This window comes from Xylocopa sonorina, chromosome 3 (assembly GCF_050948175.1).
Source record: "Xylocopa sonorina isolate GNS202 chromosome 3, iyXylSono1_principal, whole genome shotgun sequence".
Lineage (NCBI taxonomy): Eukaryota > Metazoa > Arthropoda > Insecta > Hymenoptera > Apidae > Xylocopa > Xylocopa sonorina.
The window spans coordinates 6,380,952-6,404,194 of NC_135195.1; the positions used below are offsets into that span (position 1 = coordinate 6,380,952).

At 29.9% G+C, this 23,243-nt stretch overlaps 6 protein-coding genes and 1 long non-coding RNA gene across 12 annotated transcripts; 6 read left to right on the forward strand and 1 right to left on the reverse strand.

Moving 5' to 3' along the window:
- Positions 1-2,016: 2,016 nt before the first annotated feature.
- Positions 2,017-2,569, forward strand: LOC143422178 (uncharacterized). Its single transcript, XM_076892639.1, has 2 exons — positions 2,017-2,120; positions 2,178-2,569. Exons 1-2 carry the CDS (start codon positions 2,096-2,098, stop codon positions 2,378-2,380), a joined length of 228 nt encoding a protein of 75 aa, XP_076748754.1. The 5' UTR covers positions 2,017-2,095; the 3' UTR covers positions 2,381-2,569.
- A 462-nt stretch (positions 2,570-3,031) lies between these two features.
- Positions 3,032-4,537, forward strand: LOC143422179 (uncharacterized). Its single transcript, XM_076892640.1, has 5 exons — positions 3,032-3,274; positions 3,345-3,483; positions 3,808-3,947; positions 4,059-4,257; positions 4,345-4,537. The coding sequence occupies exons 1-5, from the start codon at positions 3,045-3,047 to the stop codon at positions 4,513-4,515; spliced, it is 879 nt and encodes a 292-aa protein (XP_076748755.1). The 5' UTR covers positions 3,032-3,044; the 3' UTR covers positions 4,516-4,537.
- Positions 4,538-4,648: 111 nt separating this feature from the next.
- Positions 4,649-6,184, forward strand: LOC143422177 (uncharacterized). 2 transcript variants are annotated; one of them, XM_076892638.1, is made up of 2 exons: positions 4,649-4,728; positions 4,838-6,016. In XM_076892638.1, exons 1-2 carry the CDS (start codon positions 4,657-4,659, stop codon positions 5,972-5,974), a joined length of 1,209 nt encoding a protein of 402 aa, XP_076748753.1. In that variant the 5' UTR covers positions 4,649-4,656; the 3' UTR covers positions 5,975-6,016. The 2 variants fall into 2 exon arrangements, with proteins under 2 accessions (XP_076748753.1, XP_076748751.1); XM_076892636.1 differs by lacking the exon at positions 4,649-4,728 and adding an exon at positions 6,095-6,184 and having other exon boundaries at positions 4,836-5,938.
- Positions 6,185-7,351: 1,167 nt separating this feature from the next.
- LOC143422176 (serine/threonine-protein phosphatase 2A regulatory subunit B'' subunit gamma-like) lies at positions 7,352-9,694 on the forward strand. The gene is made up of 7 exons (XM_076892635.1): positions 7,352-7,623; positions 7,710-7,840; positions 7,918-8,304; positions 8,393-8,718; positions 8,794-9,007; positions 9,181-9,308; positions 9,400-9,694. Exons 1-7 carry the CDS (start codon positions 7,578-7,580, stop codon positions 9,509-9,511), a joined length of 1,344 nt encoding a protein of 447 aa, XP_076748750.1. The 5' UTR covers positions 7,352-7,577; the 3' UTR covers positions 9,512-9,694.
- A 500-nt stretch (positions 9,695-10,194) lies between these two features.
- LOC143422224 (anillin-like) lies at positions 10,195-17,345 on the forward strand. 3 transcript variants are annotated; one of them, XM_076892712.1, is made up of 19 exons: positions 10,195-10,398; positions 10,793-10,919; positions 11,050-11,247; positions 11,746-11,918; positions 12,003-12,197; positions 12,426-12,945; positions 13,175-13,470; positions 13,549-13,651; positions 13,916-14,151; positions 14,228-14,335; positions 14,422-14,618; positions 14,689-14,821; positions 14,942-15,194; positions 15,277-15,441; positions 15,519-15,775; positions 15,870-16,040; positions 16,192-16,414; positions 16,499-16,643; positions 16,999-17,345. In XM_076892712.1, the coding sequence occupies exons 1-19, from the start codon at positions 10,381-10,383 to the stop codon at positions 17,105-17,107; spliced, it is 3,627 nt and encodes a 1,208-aa protein (XP_076748827.1). In that variant the 5' UTR covers positions 10,195-10,380; the 3' UTR covers positions 17,108-17,345. The 3 variants fall into 3 exon arrangements, with proteins under 3 accessions (XP_076748827.1, XP_076748828.1, XP_076748829.1); XM_076892713.1 differs by having other exon boundaries at positions 13,187-13,470; XM_076892714.1 differs by having other exon boundaries at positions 12,495-12,945.
- Positions 17,346-18,188: 843 nt separating this feature from the next.
- On the reverse strand, positions 18,189-20,718 carry Cpr28 (cuticular protein 28). Its single transcript, XM_076892743.1, has 3 exons — positions 20,578-20,718; positions 19,193-19,440; positions 18,189-19,070 (listed from the first exon to the last, which is right to left on the reverse strand). The coding sequence occupies exons 1-3, from the start codon at positions 20,674-20,676 to the stop codon at positions 19,013-19,015; spliced, it is 405 nt and encodes a 134-aa protein (XP_076748858.1). The 5' UTR covers positions 20,677-20,718; the 3' UTR covers positions 18,189-19,012.
- A 59-nt stretch (positions 20,719-20,777) lies between these two features.
- LOC143422245 (uncharacterized) lies at positions 20,778-22,335 on the forward strand. 3 transcript variants are annotated; one of them, XR_013101692.1, is made up of 3 exons: positions 20,778-20,912; positions 21,468-21,553; positions 22,027-22,131. It is a non-coding gene; the product is annotated as an uncharacterized LOC143422245 (long non-coding RNA). The 3 variants fall into 3 exon arrangements; XR_013101693.1 differs by lacking the exon at positions 20,778-20,912 and adding an exon at positions 21,289-21,395 and having other exon boundaries at positions 22,027-22,335; XR_013101691.1 differs by lacking the exon at positions 22,027-22,131 and having other exon boundaries at positions 21,468-21,609.
- The last annotated feature ends 908 nt before the right edge of the window (positions 22,336-23,243 follow it).

Below are 23,243 nucleotides of genomic sequence, written 5' to 3' on the forward strand. Positions count from 1 at the left end.
TAAGTAAATATAATTAAAGAACTTTTTAAGTCATAATGGAAGAACTGTTATGACTTAGTTACAGAATCCCAAATTTTTTTGTACGTTCATAAAAATTAGATACAACATTCAATACAAACTTTACAATCACATTAAAAACCTAAATCATGGTATTTATAAATATATTTCATCATGTTAGATGCTTAAATATAGCCATATCAGATACATTAAAATATCACATAGACACTTTTATAAAACATTTTACCTGTTTTTTAATAATATACACCTTGAAGCTAATGACTCATAAATGAATATTTCTATTTCATTTTATCACATAGAATGTAATTAATATATTCATTTTCATTGGTAAATTTATTTCAGTATTTAAATGCTAACTTATATTAGGTCAGGCTAGGAAATTTCTTTGAAAAAAAAATGGGAAACTTGTTAACACATGGATAGAAATTTGCACAAATTCCTCACCATTCAAGGATTTAATTCTCCAATATCAAGGCATTATTGTGCCGCTCAAGATTATTACTGTGTACAGTAAATTCTTTCGGATTTTTTAGAGGATTATTTTTTTAAAGGATTGTGTTTTTTTTTTACAAAAGTTCAGACTAGAACCACTTTGATATCCTGTGTGGAAAATTTGGATGGCACCTCCATTAATGACACACTTTGAGAAATTAATTCTGAAATAATGGAACTTTCTACTTTCTTTCTAATAGTAAAAACAAAATAATGAACACCTTCGACATCCTCTAATACATGGCATCGTAAGTGATTGCACAGCATTGATACTTCAAATCAACAGTGACCAAGGCTTAATTTCGAGACAATTGAATTACAAGTTCCTATCACCAACATGCTTTAACTAGTTTACGACAAAATAATCGTATTATTTATATTCTTGAGAAATTATTATAGATTTATGATGCAATAGCTTTGAGGTAATATATTAACTCATTAAAGTGATAATGTATATAAATCTATAATTGTTAATTATCCATTAAACATGAAATATTAGTATCTCTGTAGGCAACGCTTAAATGTATTGCTTAGGCATTTTAAAACGTATTATTAATTGTTTTTTTGTTAATATGTATCTAATACTTTAAATGCATGTACTACATTTAAATGCCTAAGTTTTACACCATAATCATAATTACATATATAGTATTTATGATCATACGACGTATGAAAACATAAAAGGAAAATTGCATTTGTTTATATAGTATGTATATTTGAACTTTAGTTCCTAGATTAAATACTGTTCAAGGAAATAATTATTAAATTGTAATTAATACGAAACGATACACATTTTGTAATTTTTACGTATCGTATGATATTAAAAATATTCCACGTGTATATACATATATTTATATGATTTCATAATCTTTTTTTTCTACATTGACACGAAAATTGTGTAAGAATTACATAATATTAGTATTGAATAAAAAAAGATTGAAGTCATAACATGTAACTAAAAAACTGTACCGATCAATATTCATTTCACATCTTTATTCTTAACTTTTACTAATATTTTCAGTCAATACTTACACCGAACTATTGTATTGTATACTAGATACACAACGAAAAGACAATTATGTCTTACATTCTGCCAGTACCGTTTTAAAGAACTATATAATTAATTGTTACATTTTTCAAATATTACGATCTTTTAACCGAATGTTAGCATGCATTTTATGAAAATATAATTGGATATGATTAAACATAATTACACAGCGCGAAAAATTTTGTAATACATTCGAAATTAAATTACAATAAAAGCTACTAAAAATTCATTCTCAATTTAATGCCATTAAAATAGTGCAAAAAATTCAAAAGTAAACAACAATCAATCGCAATTTTATGTATCACAATTATATATATTATGTATCTACAAATTATGTAGAAAATAAATCAAGCAAATGGCTGCTATAGGTTTTAATTAAGTTTAAATTAATTTAAATAGAGTCTAATTTTCATCGTTCCACCCGTTGCTACTAGCGTACCAATCGTTCTGTTATCTGGGTTGAAACAAGATAAAAAAAAGAAACATGAAACTTGAAACAATTGCTTTTAGATATAAGGATTAATCGGAAACGTGATAATGAATAATTTTGTAGACAATAGAGGTAATAAAAATATATTAAAAAGTTTTAAATATTCTTAATAAGCAGATTTATTTGTAGGCAGAGAAAATAATAATAAACATGAATTGTGTCTATTTTATTCCACGATTATATCGTTCGAAAAATTATTATTCGCCAAGCAAAATATACGAACGTTAATGATAATTGGTCTACGAGATATTGCTTCTTTCAGTGCAATTTCAGAATTGATTGAATTACAAGAACTATGGATAGTCGAATGTGGTATCAAGGTAATAACGTAAATTGTACGTATAATTAATGAAATTATTGGAAATAAAGTTTCATTTATTTAGGATGTGCCATCTTTCAAAGAAAATTGTTTCTTAAAAAAGCTTTACTTATATTCAAACGAAATATCAAACATACCAAATCTAAAAGCTTGTTCCTGTTTAACTGTTTTATATTTATCACGAAATAATATACACAAACTTGAGGTATAATTATTATACAAAACTACTTTTGTATAATACTTTGTACTCTTTAAATATATAATTTGCATAGAATTTAGAAGTATTGCCACAATTGCAAGAACTTAATTTGGCAGACAATAAATTGGAAAGAATAAATAAAATATCTTGGAAAAAATCTAATTTACAGGATTTAAATCTAGCAGGAAATCCTTTGTATTTTATGAGGGTATGTAAAAGATTTCAACAAACTATATTCATAGGTAAATAAAATAGTATAAAAGTTCTATAATGTATCTGTTAAAAATTGCATTAATACGTACTACAAATCATTAAATATGTTATATTAATATCGTTTTACTTCATTTTGTTTTAAAATCATGTTTTAACAAATATGTACAAAGAAATTTCCGAAGAAGTGTTCTTATATAAGTTTTATTCATAGTGAACATTCTGTTACAAGACACCTTTGTGCTAATATATTATATGTTTACTTTTTATGTTATTTAAAAAACAATACCTCCTCTTAAAATATAAGGACATAAGATGTTTATCACAGCTGCAGAAGTTGAACTCATTAGTACTTGCAGATCCATTATATGGAGATTGTCCCTTAGTAACTTTTTGTAACTATCGAGTGCATGTTATTCATCAACTTCCACATATCAAGAAATTAGACCACTACAAAATATGTGAAAATGAGAGATATTGGATTAATTACTTTTTCAAGTATTTGTTTATATGCAATAACTACATTCGATACTTCTGAATGAATTTTAAAAAGTTGTTTTATTTTTAGGAAACAAGTGACATATTATAATGTGTTGCTTCATAAGCAATTAAATATGCATTTGAGCTTGCTAAAAAATAAATATAAGGACTATGAAGAGGAAGTGATTTCTGTCAAAAACCAATTATATGCAATTGAAATGAAAAAGGTATATATACATAGTTATACGTATATGAAGAGTAGTATGTAAAATTAATATTAGTTTTTTGTTAAAACCACTACAGATATCAATATAATACTGCTAATTATTTTCTATACATTATATAGAATAAGAAAGTTACTTCTAATTTAATGGAAAACTACAATTCTCCAAAATATGAAGCACAAAATATAATGTTGCGAATAAAATTAATTAAAAGAGAACTTATGGAACTGGAAGAAATGCTAATTATGCAATCGAAAGTATAATGTTTTGATTCCTCTTGCTGTTCATTATATACAATCACTTTATAATAATGTTCTTTATGTTCAGATATTGCAACAGCAACTGCTAATTAACATATACTATTGTGGGAATATAAGTTTTGTTGAGTATAATAGTACTTCAGAAAACACAGTTATTGAATTATGCAGACAGTACTTACAAGCATCACTCTGTCCAGTTTTAAAAGAGTATGTATATTATAATTTTAATACTTTTCAATTAAAAGGCAATTTCAATCCATTTGCCAAATTCAAATATTAAAATAATAAAATTTGTACAGTAATATTTTCTGTTTACAGTGGTATAGGTATAATAGATTTAAAATTATACAAAGTAACAAAAGTAAGCAACAGAGAAATTGAACAGCTAAATATTTGGAAAAATAAAAGTCAGCAGTCAGACGAATGCAATATGATTTTAAAAATTTTAGCTTCACCTGGACTAACTGATATTCAAAAGTGGCCTTTCAACTTTTGCCAAACTGGATTATTTGCGGAAGTATTTAGATATTTTGTTATCAAAAGAAATAAGATTTTGTTTCAATTAAAATATATTATATGAAGCTATAAATATTTTAATTAATAGGAAGAAATAATGGTAACAAATTGCTTAGCAGCAGCAGACTCTGACTGGTTGAATAAAACATTTTTTTCTTCGAAAGAAGAGAAGAATATTCTAAATTTTTACAGTATTTGTGAAAAGCGACGCGTATGCGTACTAGTACAAACACCTATTTGTAATTCCGTTAAAAAGTAATGGTAATAATATTAACTCTAATATTTTACATATAAAAATATAATATTCTCATGTAGAACAAACAATGTTAATGATTGCTTGCATGTAAAATATGCAAATAATGAGAATAATCCATACGAGATTTGTCAGACATTTCAATTGATGAGCTTAGACATAAAGAATCCTATGTTTATAATAGAATTTGAATATGTATTGCAAGAAATAATAGATGAGGTATTGCTCTTATTATCATAATTTAACTTGAACAAAATACTTATGATGTTCAAAATTCTAAATATTATTGCAATGAATGCTATGCAAATTAAGCAAATTTTTTTTACAGAAAAATGAACACAAAAATATGATTAACACATGTGCAATAAATAATACAATGTCTATTTGCTTAACCAATTCAAATATTAGACAATACACCAGTATTAACCAAAAAATGGAAATATACAATCTTGTAAAAATATGTATTTCTGGGCAAAATATAAATACAATTGATGCAGATTTTGACTTGCCTAAATTAAAGGAATTCGACATATCTTATAATCAATTAAATGAATTCCCGAATGTAAGGTTTATAAAAAATGTAAAGATCTTAAATATTAGTTTTAACAATATAAAATTGTTACATATTGAAGAAACTTTGCTCATGTTAGAAGAACTAGACATATCATGGAATTTATTAATGTCCTGTATTCAAAGTATCAGTACTTTTACAACTTCTATACCTAATATGTACAATTTGAAGATATGTAACAACCCTTTTAATGACATTGGCAATCCTCAACTAGTAGAATATTTAATATACATATACCTACCAAAATTAAAATTTATTAATAATTGTAAATGTGAAAATCTTAATTTACCGCAAAACTATTTTCCTTGTGCATTTAATATGTGCAAATTAAATAACAAACGACATAACAAGTGGATCTATATAAAAAACAATTCATTGAAAAATATGGTACAGATAAAACTGTTGGAGAAGAAGAACATAGAACATGCAAAATATATTCATATCTCACAAGATTTTATAACAGTGTCAAAAGTTTTGAAGAATATCAAAAGTGTACAAGAATTTTGTGCTACATGTTGTTTATTGTCCATATTTCCTTCTGCAAAACCTTTAAATCATCTAATTAAACTAAATCTTGGAAATAATTTTATTTCAATCTTAGATGGATTCAACCAAGAGAATTTTCCAGCATTAAAATATCTAGACTTGACTAATAATTTAATAACAAGCTTAGCATCAATGGGATCATTTTATACATTGCAAGAATTTTATTGTGGGAATAATAAAATAAGAAATATGGCACAAATAGATAATATTAAGACTTGGCAAAGATTACGTGTTATAGATTTTTGCGACAATCCAATAGATGCAAATGCATTACATAAAAAATTTATAATATTCCATTTGTGCAACATTGAAGTGAGTAAAATCTTTATTTCCTTAAATAGCAGATGATTTTTTATCCATTACATTTCAAATTTAGATTGTAAACTTTCATTTTTTTAGCTTTATTCCCACTTAATGCTTGTAATTAATATAATTATTTAATTAATATAATTAATAGAATTATCTTAGTAGTATATTTCTGGAGAATATGTACAAGGTTCTGATGTCTCTGAGGCAACATATATATTTGGCAATAAATTTGACAGACATGTACTGAACACAATATTTGAAACGGATAGATTAACAAATATTACACAACTAAGTCTAGTCGATTGTTCTTTGTCAAAGGTTTGATATTTATTACAGAATTTTACAAGTGTGACAATATTTATGAAATGTATTTTTATTAGGTGGATATTTCTGCAGAACTTTTACCACAGTTAGAAAGTTTGGACCTCAGTAAAAATCAAATAACTTATTTGTGGGGTCTCCAGTCTTTTAAATACCTACATACATTGTGTTTAAGTTATAATTGTCTTGAAGCTTTTGATCTGAATGACTATGAAAAAACTAAATGTATATTTCCAAAGCTGTACACTTTACTTCTAGATCATAATTGTATTAAGTCATTAATGAATATTACTAGACAAAAGTTACCAGTCATTAAACACCTATTTTTAAATAATAATCATCTTCAAAATATTAATGGTATTACTTTGTATAAAATATAATCTAAGCATCTATGCAAAATATAATCTATATTATTGGTAACATTAAATTTTTAACAAATTTATATCAAATATTTAGAGATCATTCATTGCTCTACATTAGAATCTTTAATACTGGATTATAACGAAATTGAAATATTAATTACCAAAGATTTGATTGAAAATGATAGTTTGGAATGTTTATCTCTTGAGAATAATAGAATAAAATCTTTAGAATTTATAAAATCATTAAAAAGATTGAAGAAACTTTACATTGCTCATAATTGTTTAGCAGTAAGTATGTACAAATCGAAATTAATTTTTTACTCATTAATGAACTAATATTATCTTTTAGAACGAGAATGAAATACAATATTTATTGTTACTCAAAAATTTAGAAGAATTAACATTTGAAGGAAATCCTTTATATAATGAAACAAACATAAACAAAATAATTGTTGAAGATTTTGGAATTAAAGCTGCAGAGATTGAAGAAATTTAATTTCATAACTAGATTATTTATTTTGTTTCATAATTAATTATGTTCAAATAAACAATACTCTGCATAATAGAAACAACTTTGTATTATATTTTTAATCAATTTAGAATAGTGGTTATAACCTTAAGTTGAACAAAAGATATAATTCACATATATTTTCTTTAAAATGAGAAAGCATAAGTATAGTAAAAGAATATAACTTACATTGATCTAAAAATGAATGATACTACATCATACAAGTATGTTTGTCTAAACGTATTAATTTTTGTTGAATGAATTTCAGTGAATGAATTGTAAATACATGTTCACATAAGTACCTACACTTCACTATTATTTACCTATACTACAAGTACAAGCATTGAACTGTAGTTCGCAGTAAAAATCAGCTGGAACGTAACAAGTCGCGCCAATGTTAGTATGATGATTATATCTAACCTTAGTTACCAGTCGTTCAAAACAAAAACAAATGGAGCTGGAAACGGTACTTGAAAAATGTGCATCAGTCAATAAGCGTAAGCACTAATCTCCACAATTACTGCCTTTTTATTAATAATTAATACACATATTTATATGATACACGTACTCAATGTTTTTATAGTGGAAGAAAATCCAGAAGAAAACGAAAAAAAGGAGGATGAATACTTTCAGAAAATATACGAACAATGGAAGGGCGCCAAAGCTAAAGATAAAGACTTAACGTATAAAGTGATTCCCAAATTTTATTTCAAGGTAATATATTTGCGAGCGTATAATATGTAAAATATTTTAAATATGTATTGTTTCGTTTTACTTATTGTACGTTTTAGTTGCCAAAAGAAGACGAAATTTTGCCGCAAAAATTGCGGGAAGAAACACGGGCTTTATTTTTGCAAAGGCGGTCGCGACAGTTGTTAGATAATAATGAGCTTAAGGCGTTATGGGTATTATTAGATAAGCACCATAGTCCTCCTCTGTCAGGAGAAGAGCAATTAATTAATTATGAAGATTTTAAGAAAGTAGGAAAATTGGCTGGTGCAAAATGCAGTCCTTATTTCACTGCGGTTGTATTTGCTAAATTGCAACAGGGTGATCCTCATGGTAGAATTAGCATAATGGCATTGTTTAATTATGTTATGAGGAAAGTTTGGCTGCACCAAACAAGAATTGGTCTCTCTTTATATGATGTTACCGGCCAAGGATATCTTAGAGAATCAGTAAGTGTTGTTATTGCACTTCAAATAAATTAATTTAAGTTGTTGCAATTAATATTGAATTCTAATTAATATTACCTACCTCTTACAGGACTTAGAAAACTATATTTTAGAATTAATACCAACTCTACCTCAGCTCGAAGGTCTTGAGAAATCATTTCATTCATTTTATGTTTGTACAGCAGTAAGGAAATTTTTATTTTTTCTCGATCCTCTCAGAACCGGTAGGGTTAGAATACAGGATATTTTAGCATGTAGCTTTCTTGACGATCTCTTAGAATTAAGGGATGAGGATTTACCTAAAGACTTACAAGAAGCAAATTGGTTTTCGGCACCATCAGCACTTAAGGTGTATGGACAATATCTAAATCTTGATAGGGATCATAATGGAATGCTCAACAAAGAAGAACTTGCAGGGTAATTTAAATATTGTAGTAAAATTTACAAATATAATTTATGATTTTAATAATTTTATAACATTCCCTTTAACAGATATGGTACAGGAACATTAACCGGAGTATTTTTGGAAAGAGTATTTCAAGAATGTTTAACTTATGGAGGAGAAATGGATTATAAGACATACTTAGATTTTGTTTTAGCATTAGAAAATCGGCATGAACCACAAAGTTTGCATTATTTGTTTAGGATACTTGATATTAATAATCGTGGTTATTTAGATACCTTCTGTCTTAATTATTTTTTCCGTGTATGTATGTCAAAAATTTTGTATTTTATGATTAGATTTGTTTATATAAATTCACACATTTTATATAAGAAATGAAACCTAGATAGAGCTTCATTTCATATATATAATTTACACATATAAATGCTCCCAATCATTTATGTAGTATATATTTTTAACAAATTATAGTCTTTTAGGCTATACAAGAGCAAATGACGATGCATGGTCAAGAACCAGTTACTTTTGAGGATGTTAAAGATGAAATATTTGATATGGTAAAACCAGCAGATCCGTGTAAAATAACGTTGCAAGATTTACTGTCCTGGTTAATAATCCTTTTTTTATTTACTTATAAGCCTGGAATTATGTTTTCCAAGGAAAGGCTAGAGATTTCTAATTTATGATTCATATTTTAGCGGACAGGGTGATACAATGGTAAGCATTCTGATAGAATTTCATGGTTTTTGGGCGTATGAAAATCGTGAAGCCATGGCAGCTGATACTGGTGATGAATCATCCCACGTTTGAAGATAAAAGTTCATAAAATATCACACATTCCTAACTGGACAGATTAGATATGCATAATATTAATAGAATTTAAGTGAACAAAACTATTGACCGTTATGACTTTCTGATTCTATATCGGAAATCTTTAAAAATAAATAAAATACGACATGTGTACATTTTTAATAAACATATTTTTATACAAAATGTTACTTGCATTATTAAGTATCATTAATAATTATTATCGAGGATTTTTATATTGTAAGGCCATGTATTTAGTAATGTAATTATTATAATTTACAAATTTCTAACATTTTTAAATATAACCACATTCATCGTAAAAAATATTCCTTCCTCCATCTACCAATGGTAAACCTCCATTTCAAATGGCCCTATGTAAACGTACGCTGCTCTCCCTTCTCCTTGCACTCAGGTTGATGTCGTTTATAGCATTTCAGTTGCTCCAATCCCACAGAGAGCTTCGGGATGATTTTTGTCTGTGACGCTTCTTATCATGTTTGAATTGTACACAAGTTTTTTCATACATTGGCTTAATATTTCCTCGTCTACGACGTTAGCTATTTAAACAAGTCTTCAGCGTGAATTTGTGCCTCTTCTTGTACAATTAATATTGTCACAGAACGTTCGGAAGTAATAGCTGTCACTTTTAACTTCATTCGCACGCGTCTTACTACTATGGCGGTTGCATTTAAATTCAACGGTTGGAAGTGACTCGGGTATGTGTAAAAAGTAGCTTCTTGTTTTATTTCAACCATTTGGCAACATTGATATCCGTCGGTTTAGTGTAGAAAATTTTGCGGACATATTCGTGGATATCTCGAAAGTAATTATAGAGCGTCGGTTGGGATTAGGATAGTACCGTTTACTATACAATGGACCCTTTCACGCAGGTAAGACCCTTTCATTCAATTGCAATACGTAAATGTTCAGGTAGTTGGTGTTTACGAAGCTTGAGAAAATTAGTACTATTGATAGCCAGTACTACTTTCATGGATATAATGTAAATTAACGATGTTTGTTTTTCTCCTTTTTGTTTATATATGAATCATTTTCTGTTATTACTTATATTTTAATATATATTATTACTTTTACTATATATCAATTTTTTTTTATTTTCTTTGAAGAAGAATTTACATTTTTTTTTTTTTCATTAAGTTTCATGATTTTTTATAAAATTATTAGTATAGAGCAATATAAATATTAGTAATTTAAGAAATGAATGTTCTTTACTTTAAATTTATTTAAAGTAAAATAAAGTAATAATAAATTGTATTAATTGAACAGCGAATGTTAGAGCGTGCCAGAGCAAGGAGAGAAAAATTAGATACTCAATTATCGAATGCAGGGCATGATGTAAAAAGGAGGCGTAGTCCTTTGAAGGATGCAAATGCAATTTTAGCCCAGGCTACAGGTATTAATATTTAATTGAGTGAACTTTGTATATAATAGTCAATTATGTTTGTTTATATATTTGTGATAAAATAAAATATTGCTATACTCTTGTAATATTTAAATAACCAAAATTTTTTTTTACCTTACAGTTACTAAGAACAAAACTCCAACCAAGTCTCCTGCTAAACTATCAATTGATAATCGTATATCTCCAGCAAAGTCCCCAAGAAAATCTGTGTCTAAAAATGTTGCTAATGAAAATAATCAAACCGTAAATAAAGAAAATGGAGAGGTTGGGCTATATAATGTGAGATCAAAGTTACAAAGACTTGGCAAACTGTATTCAGGTAAGCCATATTACATAGTACACCTACACATCTTGGTTTAAACTGGTTTCTTACACTCCTTAGTCTGATATATGTATACATGTGGTTTATCCTGTGCAATTTGTGAATAATCCAATGTATGAACAGCAAGCACAATTGTTCTGTATGCAATTTGATTTTATATTTGATTAATCTTGTAACAATTTAATGTACAGAACAGGAAGTTTATATATTTGCATAATTGTTTGTTGAATACAAGTTTTCAATAAAGATGACAATTATTCCCACCTTTTTTTCCCAACTTTTTTTTAATGAAATATTATTAGGAATGATGAAATCATAAAATTTTAATTCTGAGTAAAGCAGAGTAATAAAGCTAGTATATTAATATATTATAAATAGTTATATGCTATGATTGTAATATTGATTATATTTGATTTTCTATATTTTCTAAATAATTTGTAATGTAATGACATTTATAATTTTGAATTGGGGAAAATAATCTTTTTTTTTAAATAGATGACAGCAGCAGGGAGTTGAGTTCTCCGATTCACAGAACTGAGGAAAAGTTTAGTGCAGAAGAAGATGTTGTTGAACAAAAGCCATGTAAAAGAGGAGCTAGACTTGACAGATTAGCAGCACTTGCCTCAACAATTAACAACTGGGAAGATGACCTATCACATCCAACTTTAGTTAGTAGATTAATGTATAATATAACATTTGAAATTTTAATGTTTTTATTAAATATCAACTGAACAATATAATTGCGTTAATAGATTAAACAAGTAGAGAGTAAAGCAGACAAAGTACAAGCAAAGTTAAACGAGCAAGTAAAGTCTATTTCTGAACCACAGCCAAGTACAAGTGGTTACAATAAAGGTAATAGAAATAGCAAAGGATCTTATTCTAAGAAAGAAGAACCTTGTTCTACGAAGCAATTGAAATGGAATAAAACTACACTGGAGACATTGGTAAATAATTATATTCAATTTTCGATTTTTAAATTTTTTATTAATTATGATTAAAATTTTTTTAAAGCTTTTCTATGTAAAGAAATGCACATGTACAAATATTAAGTGACTATTGTACCGATAACATGTGCTTTTTTCCCACCTCTTATGCATACTGATTGTATTACGAATAATGGTACAAATATATTACAAACAGTTAAATTTGTTAGATTAAAACACTATTTACAGGAGTCTCTAGGTTTTAATCGTACAAAAAGCAATAGTCGGCTGGTATATGACTATAAGGCTTGTTCTCAGGGAAAAGATGCAGGCTCTCCGAGATCATCACCTAAATATCGGCAAGAAACTATTCACGAAGAAACGCATGACAAAAAACCGGAAGACTCTCCAAAACAAACTGGCTGCAAAAATGCTAGCACTCCAGAGAAAATAGCGAAAAACATAACACCGAACGCAAACAGTAACCGGTTGACACCTAGATTTGGTTTCAATGGGTCTCCTAAGAGTCCTGCTCAATCTAGTTCAGGCTCAGTGTTAAGTAAAGCTTCATTATTTGAATCAAAAAATACGGAAGCGAAAGCAAAAGATCCTACTCAAATGACGCTTTCTGAGAGGATGGCACTTTTCGAAAAAAACAAAGGGGAAGCTCCATTATTGCCTAAGGCACCTCTTACCATGTCCATACCACCGAAAAAATTGCAAGGAAAAGATAAGACTGGTTTACCGACGGCACATATAAACAACGGAGGTACTTTTATAAATTAATTATCCAAAGGCATATACAGAGTGTTTCATTGTTATTTATTATATTGCATATTTCGGAAAATACAGTCTGAAACAAATATAATGTTTATTTTTAAAATATATTTATATTTTATATAATATATTTTTCGAAATATTTTCAATAATGAAAGTGGAACAATCGGCAAATGATTGTAATTAAATAGTAACAACTCAATATGATTTTATATTTGAAGACTCTGTTATAGCTAAGGAACGCCCTAAAGCGGATATTCCTAATAATGCTGTCAATGTACAACGTGAAAAGTTTGAGCAAGGCTTTAATATGCAAGAATTGGAAAATAATATTTTACGCAATACTCATCTGGAAAGACAGCGTGAATTGGATATGTTACGTTCACGTTTTAATAGGAATAAGGAAATGGCACAAGCAGCTGCTGGTTCATGCATTAGAACTAGTGAAAGTAGCGAAGGAAAATCAAATTCTCCTAAAAATTCTCCGATTTGCCCCGTAAAGCCAACACCCGCACCCGTAAGCAAGAATTTAATCTATATCTTATTTCTACATATACTTTTCTTAGAGGAAAATAAGGAATAAATTGTTTTTTAGGATCATGGCATTCCACCGCCGCCACCACCTCTTCCACAATCTCACGTTTCTAATGAGAAATCACCCTCGAAACAAAGTAAAAATTCGTCAACTAAAAGACAAGGTATAAATTATAATATCATTTTTCAGTATATTTGTAAATACATATATATATTTATTTATTTACGTGTATTTAAAATGCGTGTGAGAATCAGTACTATACGTCGTAACTGAAAAATATGAAATAGTTATGATTATTGATGATTTTTAAGATTCTATATAAAAATTGTTAATCTTGACAAAATATGATAGATATGACAGGATTTTATCTTTAAAATACAGAATATATTTCTACTCAATTCTATTTTTAATGTCGTTAATTTTAAAGTTGTAGTGAGCCCACCAAAGTTAACGCAACAAGTAAAAGTCGTATCCGATATTAAACGGATTCGTGTTGCTCCACCTAAGCCTGGGCATCTGTACCCTAATCTTTCCGAAATTGAAAATACGACAGAGACTGAAGGAGATACCGAATATACTGTTAATAGCACGGAAGCAGAGACTGCAACTTTAGATGAGAAAACTGATACAGAGACAGGAACAGAAGCTGAGTATTATGTACAGGTACGGTAATTTTTATAAAATATGACTTTATCACTATAAAATTGTTTTTGCAATTTATGCATTGATGTTGATATAGGATAATGAGAGTGAAGTTGACAGCGACGAAGAAAGTGAAGATGTGAATACTAGTCTTGGTAGAAGCATTTTATGTGCAGTAAATGAACAAACTTTTCTAAATAAAAAGGTGTATATTAATACTTCAAACTAATACACATTGAATATGATATTAAAGCTGTATGTGTATTTGATGTTTCATTAATATTATTGCAGAGATCGATTGATCCAGATCCAGACAGTACAACTTCCGATATTTCAGTATTGGATGAAATGGATGAATATTTAGATGAATGTCTTGCATTACAAGAAGCACAGAATGCTCACACGGAAGAAGGACCAACTCCACCTAAATTAAATAAAGGTGGAAAGAGTCCTTCAACAACTTCAACAAGCTTCAAATATAATGAAGGGTAAGATACAGTGATAATAATAATATTGTTATAATTATAACGAAGAATTAAATTATTTTCTACTTTAAAGGCCATCGTATCGTTCGCCTATAAAAAAAGTTTCTTCAGCATCTCCTAAACAGAGCGAGCCTTACATTTTAGATGGTGATAATTTAATGCCATTAATGCACAGTGTAAGCTTTTATAGACGACAACAATCACAAGTAAGTTGACTAAATATAACAATTTCCAAACTTGAGATTGAATTTTTAAAAATTCTTACATTCGGAATTCGATTCTTATTTATAAACTTATGAAAATGTAAAGCTGACTATTAATTTTAGACACCGAAAACACCAGTACGTATAATATCAAGAACACAAGAATCGACTAATACTGTTGCTGACGCAACACAATACGACGCTAAAAACGAAGCAATGTTGGTTCAAGAAAAAGTGAAACGATTGTTAGATGAAATATGCAAACAACAGACGATTATTGGCCAAGCTAGTCAAGCACTGAACTTGTGTAGTTCTACTGTGGAATTTAATCATTCTAGAGAACAAGTTGAAGGGGAAAGATTATTACTTGTCGCCAGTAATATCCTACATATTTATATAAAAATATTTATATTACATAGTACTTAAATAACATGATATATATGTATTCTACATTATAGCTCATAGACGGCAGGCTGCGCTGAACGAAGTGCAACGATTAAAAGTAGAAGGTACTTTAAAACCTGTTAGACCTGGGTCACCGGAAGTACAAGAAAGTGGTTCTTTAACGGTTTCCGCTATTACGTTACCTCTTAAACGAGATTATTTTCGTACTATGGATAAAAGTAAGTAGAATACTATCCGTTTGAAAGCAATATTTTTTACGTAATCATAATCTATTTTCTTTAATTGTAAATTCTAGGTACGTGTTTACACTTTGTCTGTTTGATGCGACATTTGGAAGAAATAGTTGCTACACCAGTGGTTGTAGCAGAACCTGGCGACTCATGCCTTCGATTTCCATCGACATTGAAACTAAACAACTTGTATAATGACTTTAAAATTACTATCGAGATATATTCACTACAGACACAGCCAGAAATCTTGCCACATGAAATTAAATATCATATTAATAATAATAATGGATGTAGTAATAGTAATAATAATTGTAATAAGAAAGTAAGTATACATAATTTTATATAAAAACTGACAAAGTTTACTTCTTTATGTACAATTTTGCTGCAGTATTTTAATAATTCGGTACAAATTTTAGTTGGTAAATAAAACTCCAAAGAAATTTTTAAAACAAGAAAGCCGATTAATAATGCCTACTGTGCAAAGCCCTGCTGGACCATCTGCCGTTAGATCTCCAGCTTTCCAGTTATCTGGTTACGTCATATTCAGTTTGAAAGAAATACATAGGCAACAATTCACATTAAACAAGGTAAATATGGTAGCTAGTCGGTACAAGACCTGTAGTCTTCAAGAAGAAATATTTAATAATTAATAACTTATAATTATGTGATACTATTGTAAGGAAGTTTTAAATTTCTGATTATACAAAGATTATTAATTTTTTGGTTGGTAATGCACAGGTACCACCACAATCTCCATTAGAAGGCCGATTACAAATGCATGTTTCGTGCGAACTTTCGGTAGCAGTTGAACATAGAGGATTTCTTACGATGTTTGAAGATGTGTCTGGATTCGGCGCTTGGCATCGTAGATGGTGTTTGCTCAAAGGTTCTACTCTGTCATACTGGAAATATCCAGATGATGAACACAAAAAGACTCCCATTGGAAGTTTAGATTTACAAAGTAGCTGCTTTAATCTTTAACTTGTTATGATAGTTTATCATAATTTGAAATACGTCTTACTCTTTTTTTTCTTTTTATTTTAAGGCGTTAATACAACAAATGTAGGATTAGTTTCCCGAGATATTTGTGCACGTCCCAATACATTTTTACTTGAAACAACAAAAGCTGCAGAACCTGAAGATACCGATAGTTTAATTATGATTAGAAATGGATCTACAACAACAATTAGGTAAATATTTCCTTTTTTGTTTATTTTGTTATATATCCTAACAATAATCTTATTCACAATAAGTATATAAAAAATATCTGTAATATCTATCGATGCTACTTTTTAAGAGTAAAAAATGATGAGCTAGTGAAACAATGCTTTAAGAAAGTAAGATTCATAAGGTAATATCACAAGAAGATTTCTGTCGATTTCTTACTATGTTGATTCATAAATTACACAACGCCGTTCATTTTTCCCGTTTCTTTATGATTTTCGTTCTTTAATCGGTTCTTGACTTGATACGCAAGGAAGGATCTTTGAACACACCTAGATTAGTGTAAAATAATGCTATTTATTGTGTGCTCATTATTTCTAGGCATCTCTTGTCAGCCGATACTAAAGAAGACAGATTAGAATGGTGTTCGAAACTGAATAAGACGCTAAATTTAATACATGCCTGGGGTGGACCATTGACTTTATCGTAATTTAATTTGTGTGAAAGAACAAGAAATCATAGCGTATTGCATTACGCTTATTTATTGATACCAGGGGGTATGCATGCTACATACACAATGTATAATTGTGTATACTGCATAATGTAATTGAAATTTAATTGAAAATGCATTATCTGTACTTGATATTTGTAAATTATACATCTGACATCATGAAAAGAAAATTCTTCATTAGAGAGTAGTACAAAGAATTTTAATAGCAAAAGATAACAAAATTATTTTGTGTACTACAATTTCAATTATACAATTACTACTCAATTAATTTTGTAAAAAAGGAGTATTTTCCTTTGTAATAGTATAATGTAGGAATAATTAAGAGTAAATTAGTTTTATACAATTCAGTCTTAAAATGAATTAATTGAAAAAAAATTAAAAACGCTTGAAATAATCTATTTAATTATATCTTATAATATTAAGTAAAAATTTTTTTTAGTGAATTTGGTAATATTCTTTGAATATTCAAAATTCAATGTTACTTACTAAAATCTTAAGATATGCTATCAATTAATTATATGACTAAAGCCTGTGCATTTATTATAATGCATTTTAAAGAATCAATATAATTACAATATTAAAAACCTGAATATAATTAGAGCTTTTGTTACAGAATACAGCTAAAGTTTATGAGAATTCTAATTATGTGCCTTTTAATTATTAATCGCATTAGATAATATAATGTGTCGTATTGTAAATAATAATAAAATAATTATTAATGAATATATTACTGAAAATACACATGTATGTATATATCAGTATTGTTTGCTTTAAGAAATAGTATCACTTAAAACTACTGTATTTTTATTTATATTTTTATTTACCTTTTATTACACTTTAAACAAATTTTTTTATTATCTTTTTATCTTATCTTATACCATCAATTTTGAACATTTGAAATCATTTTTTCTATATTTATATCTTCGTTTATTAATTCAGATATTCGCTGTTCTTTGTTCATTTCAGGTATATGCAAGGTGTTAAGAAATATACACAAATTTTTTAATCGCATGTATAATTACGTTCAGATGAGAAGGTTCATAATTTGTAACACATAACGTTGAATTTTGTATATATATTTATTTACGCAATTGGTGTCTTGTTACATACATACGGTGAAGGTATGCATATAAAAAAATTGCACATTTTTACGCGAATTCTAAATCGTGTAAAATGAGTGCTCCGTCGTCGCCTCCTTAAAAATGTATGGTAAATGGAACTTCTAACGCCTCTCGTTCAAAATGTTAATCAGTAGTTTTTCAAGACTATGTAGAATAACTTTTTTTACGCATTGGCACACGTTTCATAAAAGTTATTAGAATGTACATTTTCATCATACGCGTTCAATGCGGATGAACGTTCTTATCCTTCTTCCATTTTAACAATCAAAACCGCATGTATACATTGATTCAATGATTGTTTTTAATTGAAGTTATAAAGCTACAGCATCAAATTTTTTGGCACAATTTAGAATGCTACTGAAAATTTATATTTTTTTTTCTCTTTATATTCTTATCTTTTGTCACATTCCGTAACAATCCTATACTCTGCGTGATTTGTAGTAGCAATCATCGGTATTCCTGGCTTCATACTATATATTCAATGTTAAATATAATAAAGAGGCAAAAGGAAAACCAGCGAATGTATCTTAACGATAAGAAGTAAAATGATATTGTGGATATGTAAAGATAAATAAAGCAAACCGATTACTTCAAGTTAACGGTCGAAACCTTTGAGAACAACGCGCACTGAGCAATGAACCGCATGCCATGCGATTGTAAGGTACTTATATAATATTTTATAATATATTTATGTTGGCGTGTGTCGATGGTCGGAAAGTCCTCGATAACATTAGCATGGAACTATAGTCCTCAGGCTTTTTTATTATTTGACGAGGTTAATGGTAGGGTGGAATCCATCCTTATCAGCTGTGTAATCGACCCTTAAATAAAATAATTATTCTTCGATATTTTGAATGATTTGTTAGCAGGGAAGAGCTCAGTCTCAAATAATAAATTCGAATTCCATATTTCATTTTTACCACGTATTTTTCAAGCATTATACCTGTAAGTGTGACCATCTGGCGATGTGAAAGTGAAACTACCGGTAACATCTAAGGCTTCATCGTCGGTTCCCTCATTCTTCAATTCGGCAGTTTCCTCCCTCTTTTGGCCGTCGCTCTGTTCATAACTGAAGTGATAACCACCTACTCCAATATTGTTCTGTTCTTCCTGTTTTACGATCGTGATGTCATTTGGATTGCCCTGGGGTGCTGCAAGAGCTCCTACCACTAGTGTCACGAAGATGATGATCTGCGTAAAGGAAGATTATCTAATAACTTTACATCATTTAACTTTTACTACTTTTACTTCCATTCCAACGAAACTTTCGATTTTTATCGATAGTTTGGATTTTTTTCTAACTTGATGTTTGTAAATTAGTTTTCCGATCTAATTCTCGTTATTTTCAGGTATAAAATGATCATCTGTAATATTATGGTGTGATCAATTTCCTTGGACTTTTAAAAATAAGTATACTGTAAGTATACCGAAATTCTATTCTAATAAAAACTACATAGTTATAAGGAGAGAAATAATCCGTGTTACAAATATATGTTTCCCTTTTTAAGTTTCGATTTATTTCAGAGTTCATCGCCACTGCTGAAGACGCCTCAAAACGACTATGTTATGTAAGCAACACGTAATCGGTCGAGCAATTTGTTCAGTCAGGACTCGAACCCGGACCTTTTCAACCATTCTTTTACCGTTCGAGTTACTCAGATTACAGCAACTCCTGCGAAGCCTACTCTTGGAAGATCTTAATAATGTTTACATTCGAACGCATTACCATACCTCCTCCAACTTTTGTTTAAAAAAATGATTTTAAACATTCCAACATATTACGTAATTTACTGCTATCTATCTACTAATTATACTGATTGAACCAATTTTGCATGTTGTTTAATAATGATATAGATTATTGCAGATAATATAATTAATCTGAATCTTCCAGAGGCATCGATTAAAAGAAAAAGTTTCAGGATTTATCTACCATCAATGAGCGTAATTCGTAAAATTACGCACTCGTATTATATTAATGCACACATGTGAAAATTATAATTGCAACGAGTGCAACGTAATAATATCGGGAGAGAAGAATTCATCGATTTCAACGGCAGAACTCTAACCCTACGCGAAAGAAGAGATCCGATACGACTCGTTATCGGGAGACGGTGATAATTATGATTAATCTTCGGTGCGTGGAACATCGCTTACGCACAAATGTCACAGTCCTCTTCACTTTCACTGTTACGTAAAAAAAAATTTCCGAGTCCGCGGCCAAAATCAGCGGTCGTTTCCTGCCCGTATGAGAGAACGCGGACGCGATGGTTCACCCGCCGGTTTAAGTTACGATCCCTTCTTTTTACAGAATTGCCCCTCGGGACCCACCGTCTTCATGGCGATGACTTCTTCGTTACAAACTTGGACTTCAGTCCCTTCGTCCTTAAACAACGAACTAATACGTGATACCAGGTATCCACGTTGCATCTGGCTTTATATAGGAGGAAAATCGCGGGTGTTGCATCCCCACCTGACATTACGCTAGCCAGAGATTCGCGGATCGGTCTCTATCCCCTAACGGTTCTAGGATGCATCCGCGATGCAACGGTGCAAGTGTCTCCTCCGTAGAGGAGTGTTTTGCATTCTTTCGCTTGGCGCTGTTTTTTCTCTTCGTTATTACAGAAGCTCGAGTATCTGTGTTAAGTGCGAGTATCTGCTCGCTGGTAGCTATGGTCAGTTACCTTAATACCGAACATCTTTTATGTTTCACGTATTCTAATTATTCGTAGAATTGCCACGAAAATTAACATTGTGTATGTTTACAGATAACTCTTCTATTTGGCGATGTTCAATCTTATGGTACATGATTTGATTCTGAAGACATAGGAGAGGTAAAATGAATGTGCATATAGCCAATTCTGATTCTTAGATCCACTTTTTTAAGAAATAAAGATATAAATGTTTTCATATTCTCTTATATTTTTGAGAATTTTTGTTCTCCACTTTGCTTGCAGATTATTTATGAGTTGTCTGCAGATATAGTAATCGCTTAGTTTTGCAAAAATATTTAATTTTTTTTCTTCTGAACTTTTCTAAATAGCAATGTAATAATACATTATGCTAAACACTTTTTTCCGTGTCTGTGTCATTATAATGGATTGATATGCTCATTTAATGGAATTTGTGGCATCGTCATTTCGTAGAGGGTATTCTTGGTTGAAATGTTATTTCTGCACTTGCCAATCATGGCTATTCAGATAACGAAACGAATCTTTTAGGTGGACTTTGTTGCAGGAACACCGTCAGCAATGCCAAGGACCTTTCGTCTTTCACTACAGAGATTGTTCCTGTTCACAGTATATGAGTCTAGTCACGTCAAGTTCATCTATCTTTAGATCACAATAACAATTGAATCGCGCTTAGAAATAGAAGCGGCAAGCTTAATGTCGAAAGGGTTATTTACTATCGGTTCGTTAGGTGTACACTCAACCCTCTTATACCACACTTACAACTATATTCTTATAACAATGCAAAAATTGCAACAGCGCTTCTACTCACAAGATGAAAAGGACAGAAGATTGAAACAATTATAAAATCAAGCTTCAAAATCAAGTACTTTGGCACCGAAGTTGAAAAAAATTCAAAAAGAATGGCGTTGAGTCACTTTTGTCTGAGAACGGCTCCCACGTATATGCATGTATATTACGAGTAGCAATATCATTATTTTTTGTCAACGTTCTAATCATAGATGTGCAAAGGAAAAAAAATATTTGATTATTGTGTTTCGACATTTGCATTTCGATGAACTTTATTCGAGGTACTGTCTTCTGCTTTCAGCTCGTAACGCATCTCGGATGGTTCATAATCTTGGATTAAGTAAGATGCTTTGTGATGTAACATGTGAAATGTGTTTACTTGGAGATAATCCTACACTTTGAACACGTCAATGTAAGTATTTGTCTATAATGTTCCCTTTTACGTTGGATTTAAAAGTCGTTTTATACTTTACTGACACAGAAACATTAAACGGTGAATACAGAAAGGTATATCACAGTTTAATAATTTTAATGGAATCCTGTCCCACTTCTTTCTAATAAATTTAAGTAACATATGGAATAAAAACTTTGATCACTAATCCTCTCTTATCTTTCAATATTTATTTTTCAGAATGTTTGTAAAAGTGATATTTTTATCACATCGTTTGGAATAAAACCATAAGTTTTTGTCATTTTCAATAGTGTCATATAACAGAATCGAATATTTTTAAGAAAACGGGTAACATGGAAATTTTTACTGAATATTTAAATATTAAAGAATTACATCTCCATAATGGAATCAATTATACAAAGTTTTTTTTTCAGTCATTATATATATAGAAAAGAAGTTGCGTGCGTTTTATACAAAAGGAGCCTAAATCCCGAGGCCCTGAGATTCTTATTTCACCCAGCACCCACACAGTTTTTCTCAATTTTGTATTTCACCAAACATGGGGCACTGAATTATGGCCGATCGTGAGTATCGTACCTTTTTTTCACTTTTTCGACGAAGGAAAGATATAGGGAGAAGAGCCGCTTACAAAATGTAAGCGATTTTGCAACATGGACGATCCTCGCAGATTCGCTGTGCAATGGCGTAGAGATTTGACGCTACCTGACGCGCTACCAGTCAAATGTGAAAGCCGAATCTGTGAAACAGACGACTCCTACCCCTATTCATAGTCGGTTGTGCGATGTCGAAGCCTCGAGGCTTCGTGCACACGGCCGAACGTCCTTGGTAATTGTGACATTTGCTTTTCTCGGCGTCGTTACGCGCTGATCCAAGATGAGCCGAGGAAAGTTGGTGACGTAACTACCGGTGACCTTGCCATTTCTGAAGAAGATGCGGAGATCGCCTCCGGCTACCGCGTCTCCAGGCGTCTTGCCTTCTTCCCTTCACTTCTTTTTCTCTTCCCTTCCATTTCGCTATCGAAATTTATAATTCCCTGTCTTTTACAATCTTTTCTTTTCAACGCGCGCATAATTGCGTTTTGCATAACTTCCATCTTTTCTTTTTTA

Coding starts and splice junctions, on each gene's coding strand:
- LOC143422178 (XM_076892639.1), top strand. CDS start 2,096: ATGAATAATTTTGTAGACAATAGAG. Junction 2,121..2,177: donor TAATTTTGTAGACAATAGAG/GTAATAAAAATA, acceptor ATTTATTTGTAG/GCAGAGAAAATAATAATAAA.
- Cpr28 (XM_076892743.1), bottom strand. CDS start 20,676: ATGCAACGTGGATACCTGGTATCACGTATTAGTTCGTTGTTTAAGGAC. Junction 19,441..20,577: donor AAGTCATCGCCATGAAGACG/GTGGGTCCCGAG, acceptor TCCTTTACGCAG/ATCATCATCTTCGTGACACT. Junction 19,071..19,192: donor CCAGATGGTCACACTTACAG/GTATAATGCTTG, acceptor ATTTTATTTAAG/GGTCGATTACACAGCTGATA.
- LOC143422176 (XM_076892635.1), top strand. CDS start 7,578: ATGGAGCTGGAAACGGTACTTGAAAAATGTGCATCAGTCAATAAGC. Junction 7,624..7,709: donor ATGTGCATCAGTCAATAAGC/GTAAGCACTAAT, acceptor ATGTTTTTATAG/TGGAAGAAAATCCAGAAGAA. Junction 8,719..8,793: donor AACAAAGAAGAACTTGCAGG/GTAATTTAAATA, acceptor TCCCTTTAACAG/ATATGGTACAGGAACATTAA.
- LOC143422179 (XM_076892640.1), top strand. CDS start 3,045: ATGTTATTTAAAAAACAATACCTCCTCTTAAAATATAAGGACATAAGA. Junction 3,275..3,344: donor TGGATTAATTACTTTTTCAA/GTATTTGTTTAT, acceptor TTTTATTTTTAG/GAAACAAGTGACATATTATA. Junction 3,948..4,058: donor CTCTGTCCAGTTTTAAAAGA/GTATGTATATTA, acceptor TTCTGTTTACAG/TGGTATAGGTATAATAGATT.
- LOC143422224 (XM_076892712.1), top strand. Junction 15,195..15,276: donor AAGATTATTACTTGTCGCCA/GTAATATCCTAC, acceptor TCTACATTATAG/CTCATAGACGGCAGGCTGCG. Junction 16,644..16,998: donor GGATCTACAACAACAATTAG/GTAAATATTTCC, acceptor CATTATTTCTAG/GCATCTCTTGTCAGCCGATA.
- LOC143422177 (XM_076892638.1), top strand. CDS start 4,657: ATGAGCTTAGACATAAAGAATCCTATGTTTATAATAGAATTTGAATAT. Junction 4,729..4,837: donor TGCAAGAAATAATAGATGAG/GTATTGCTCTTA, acceptor TTTTTTTTACAG/AAAAATGAACACAAAAATAT.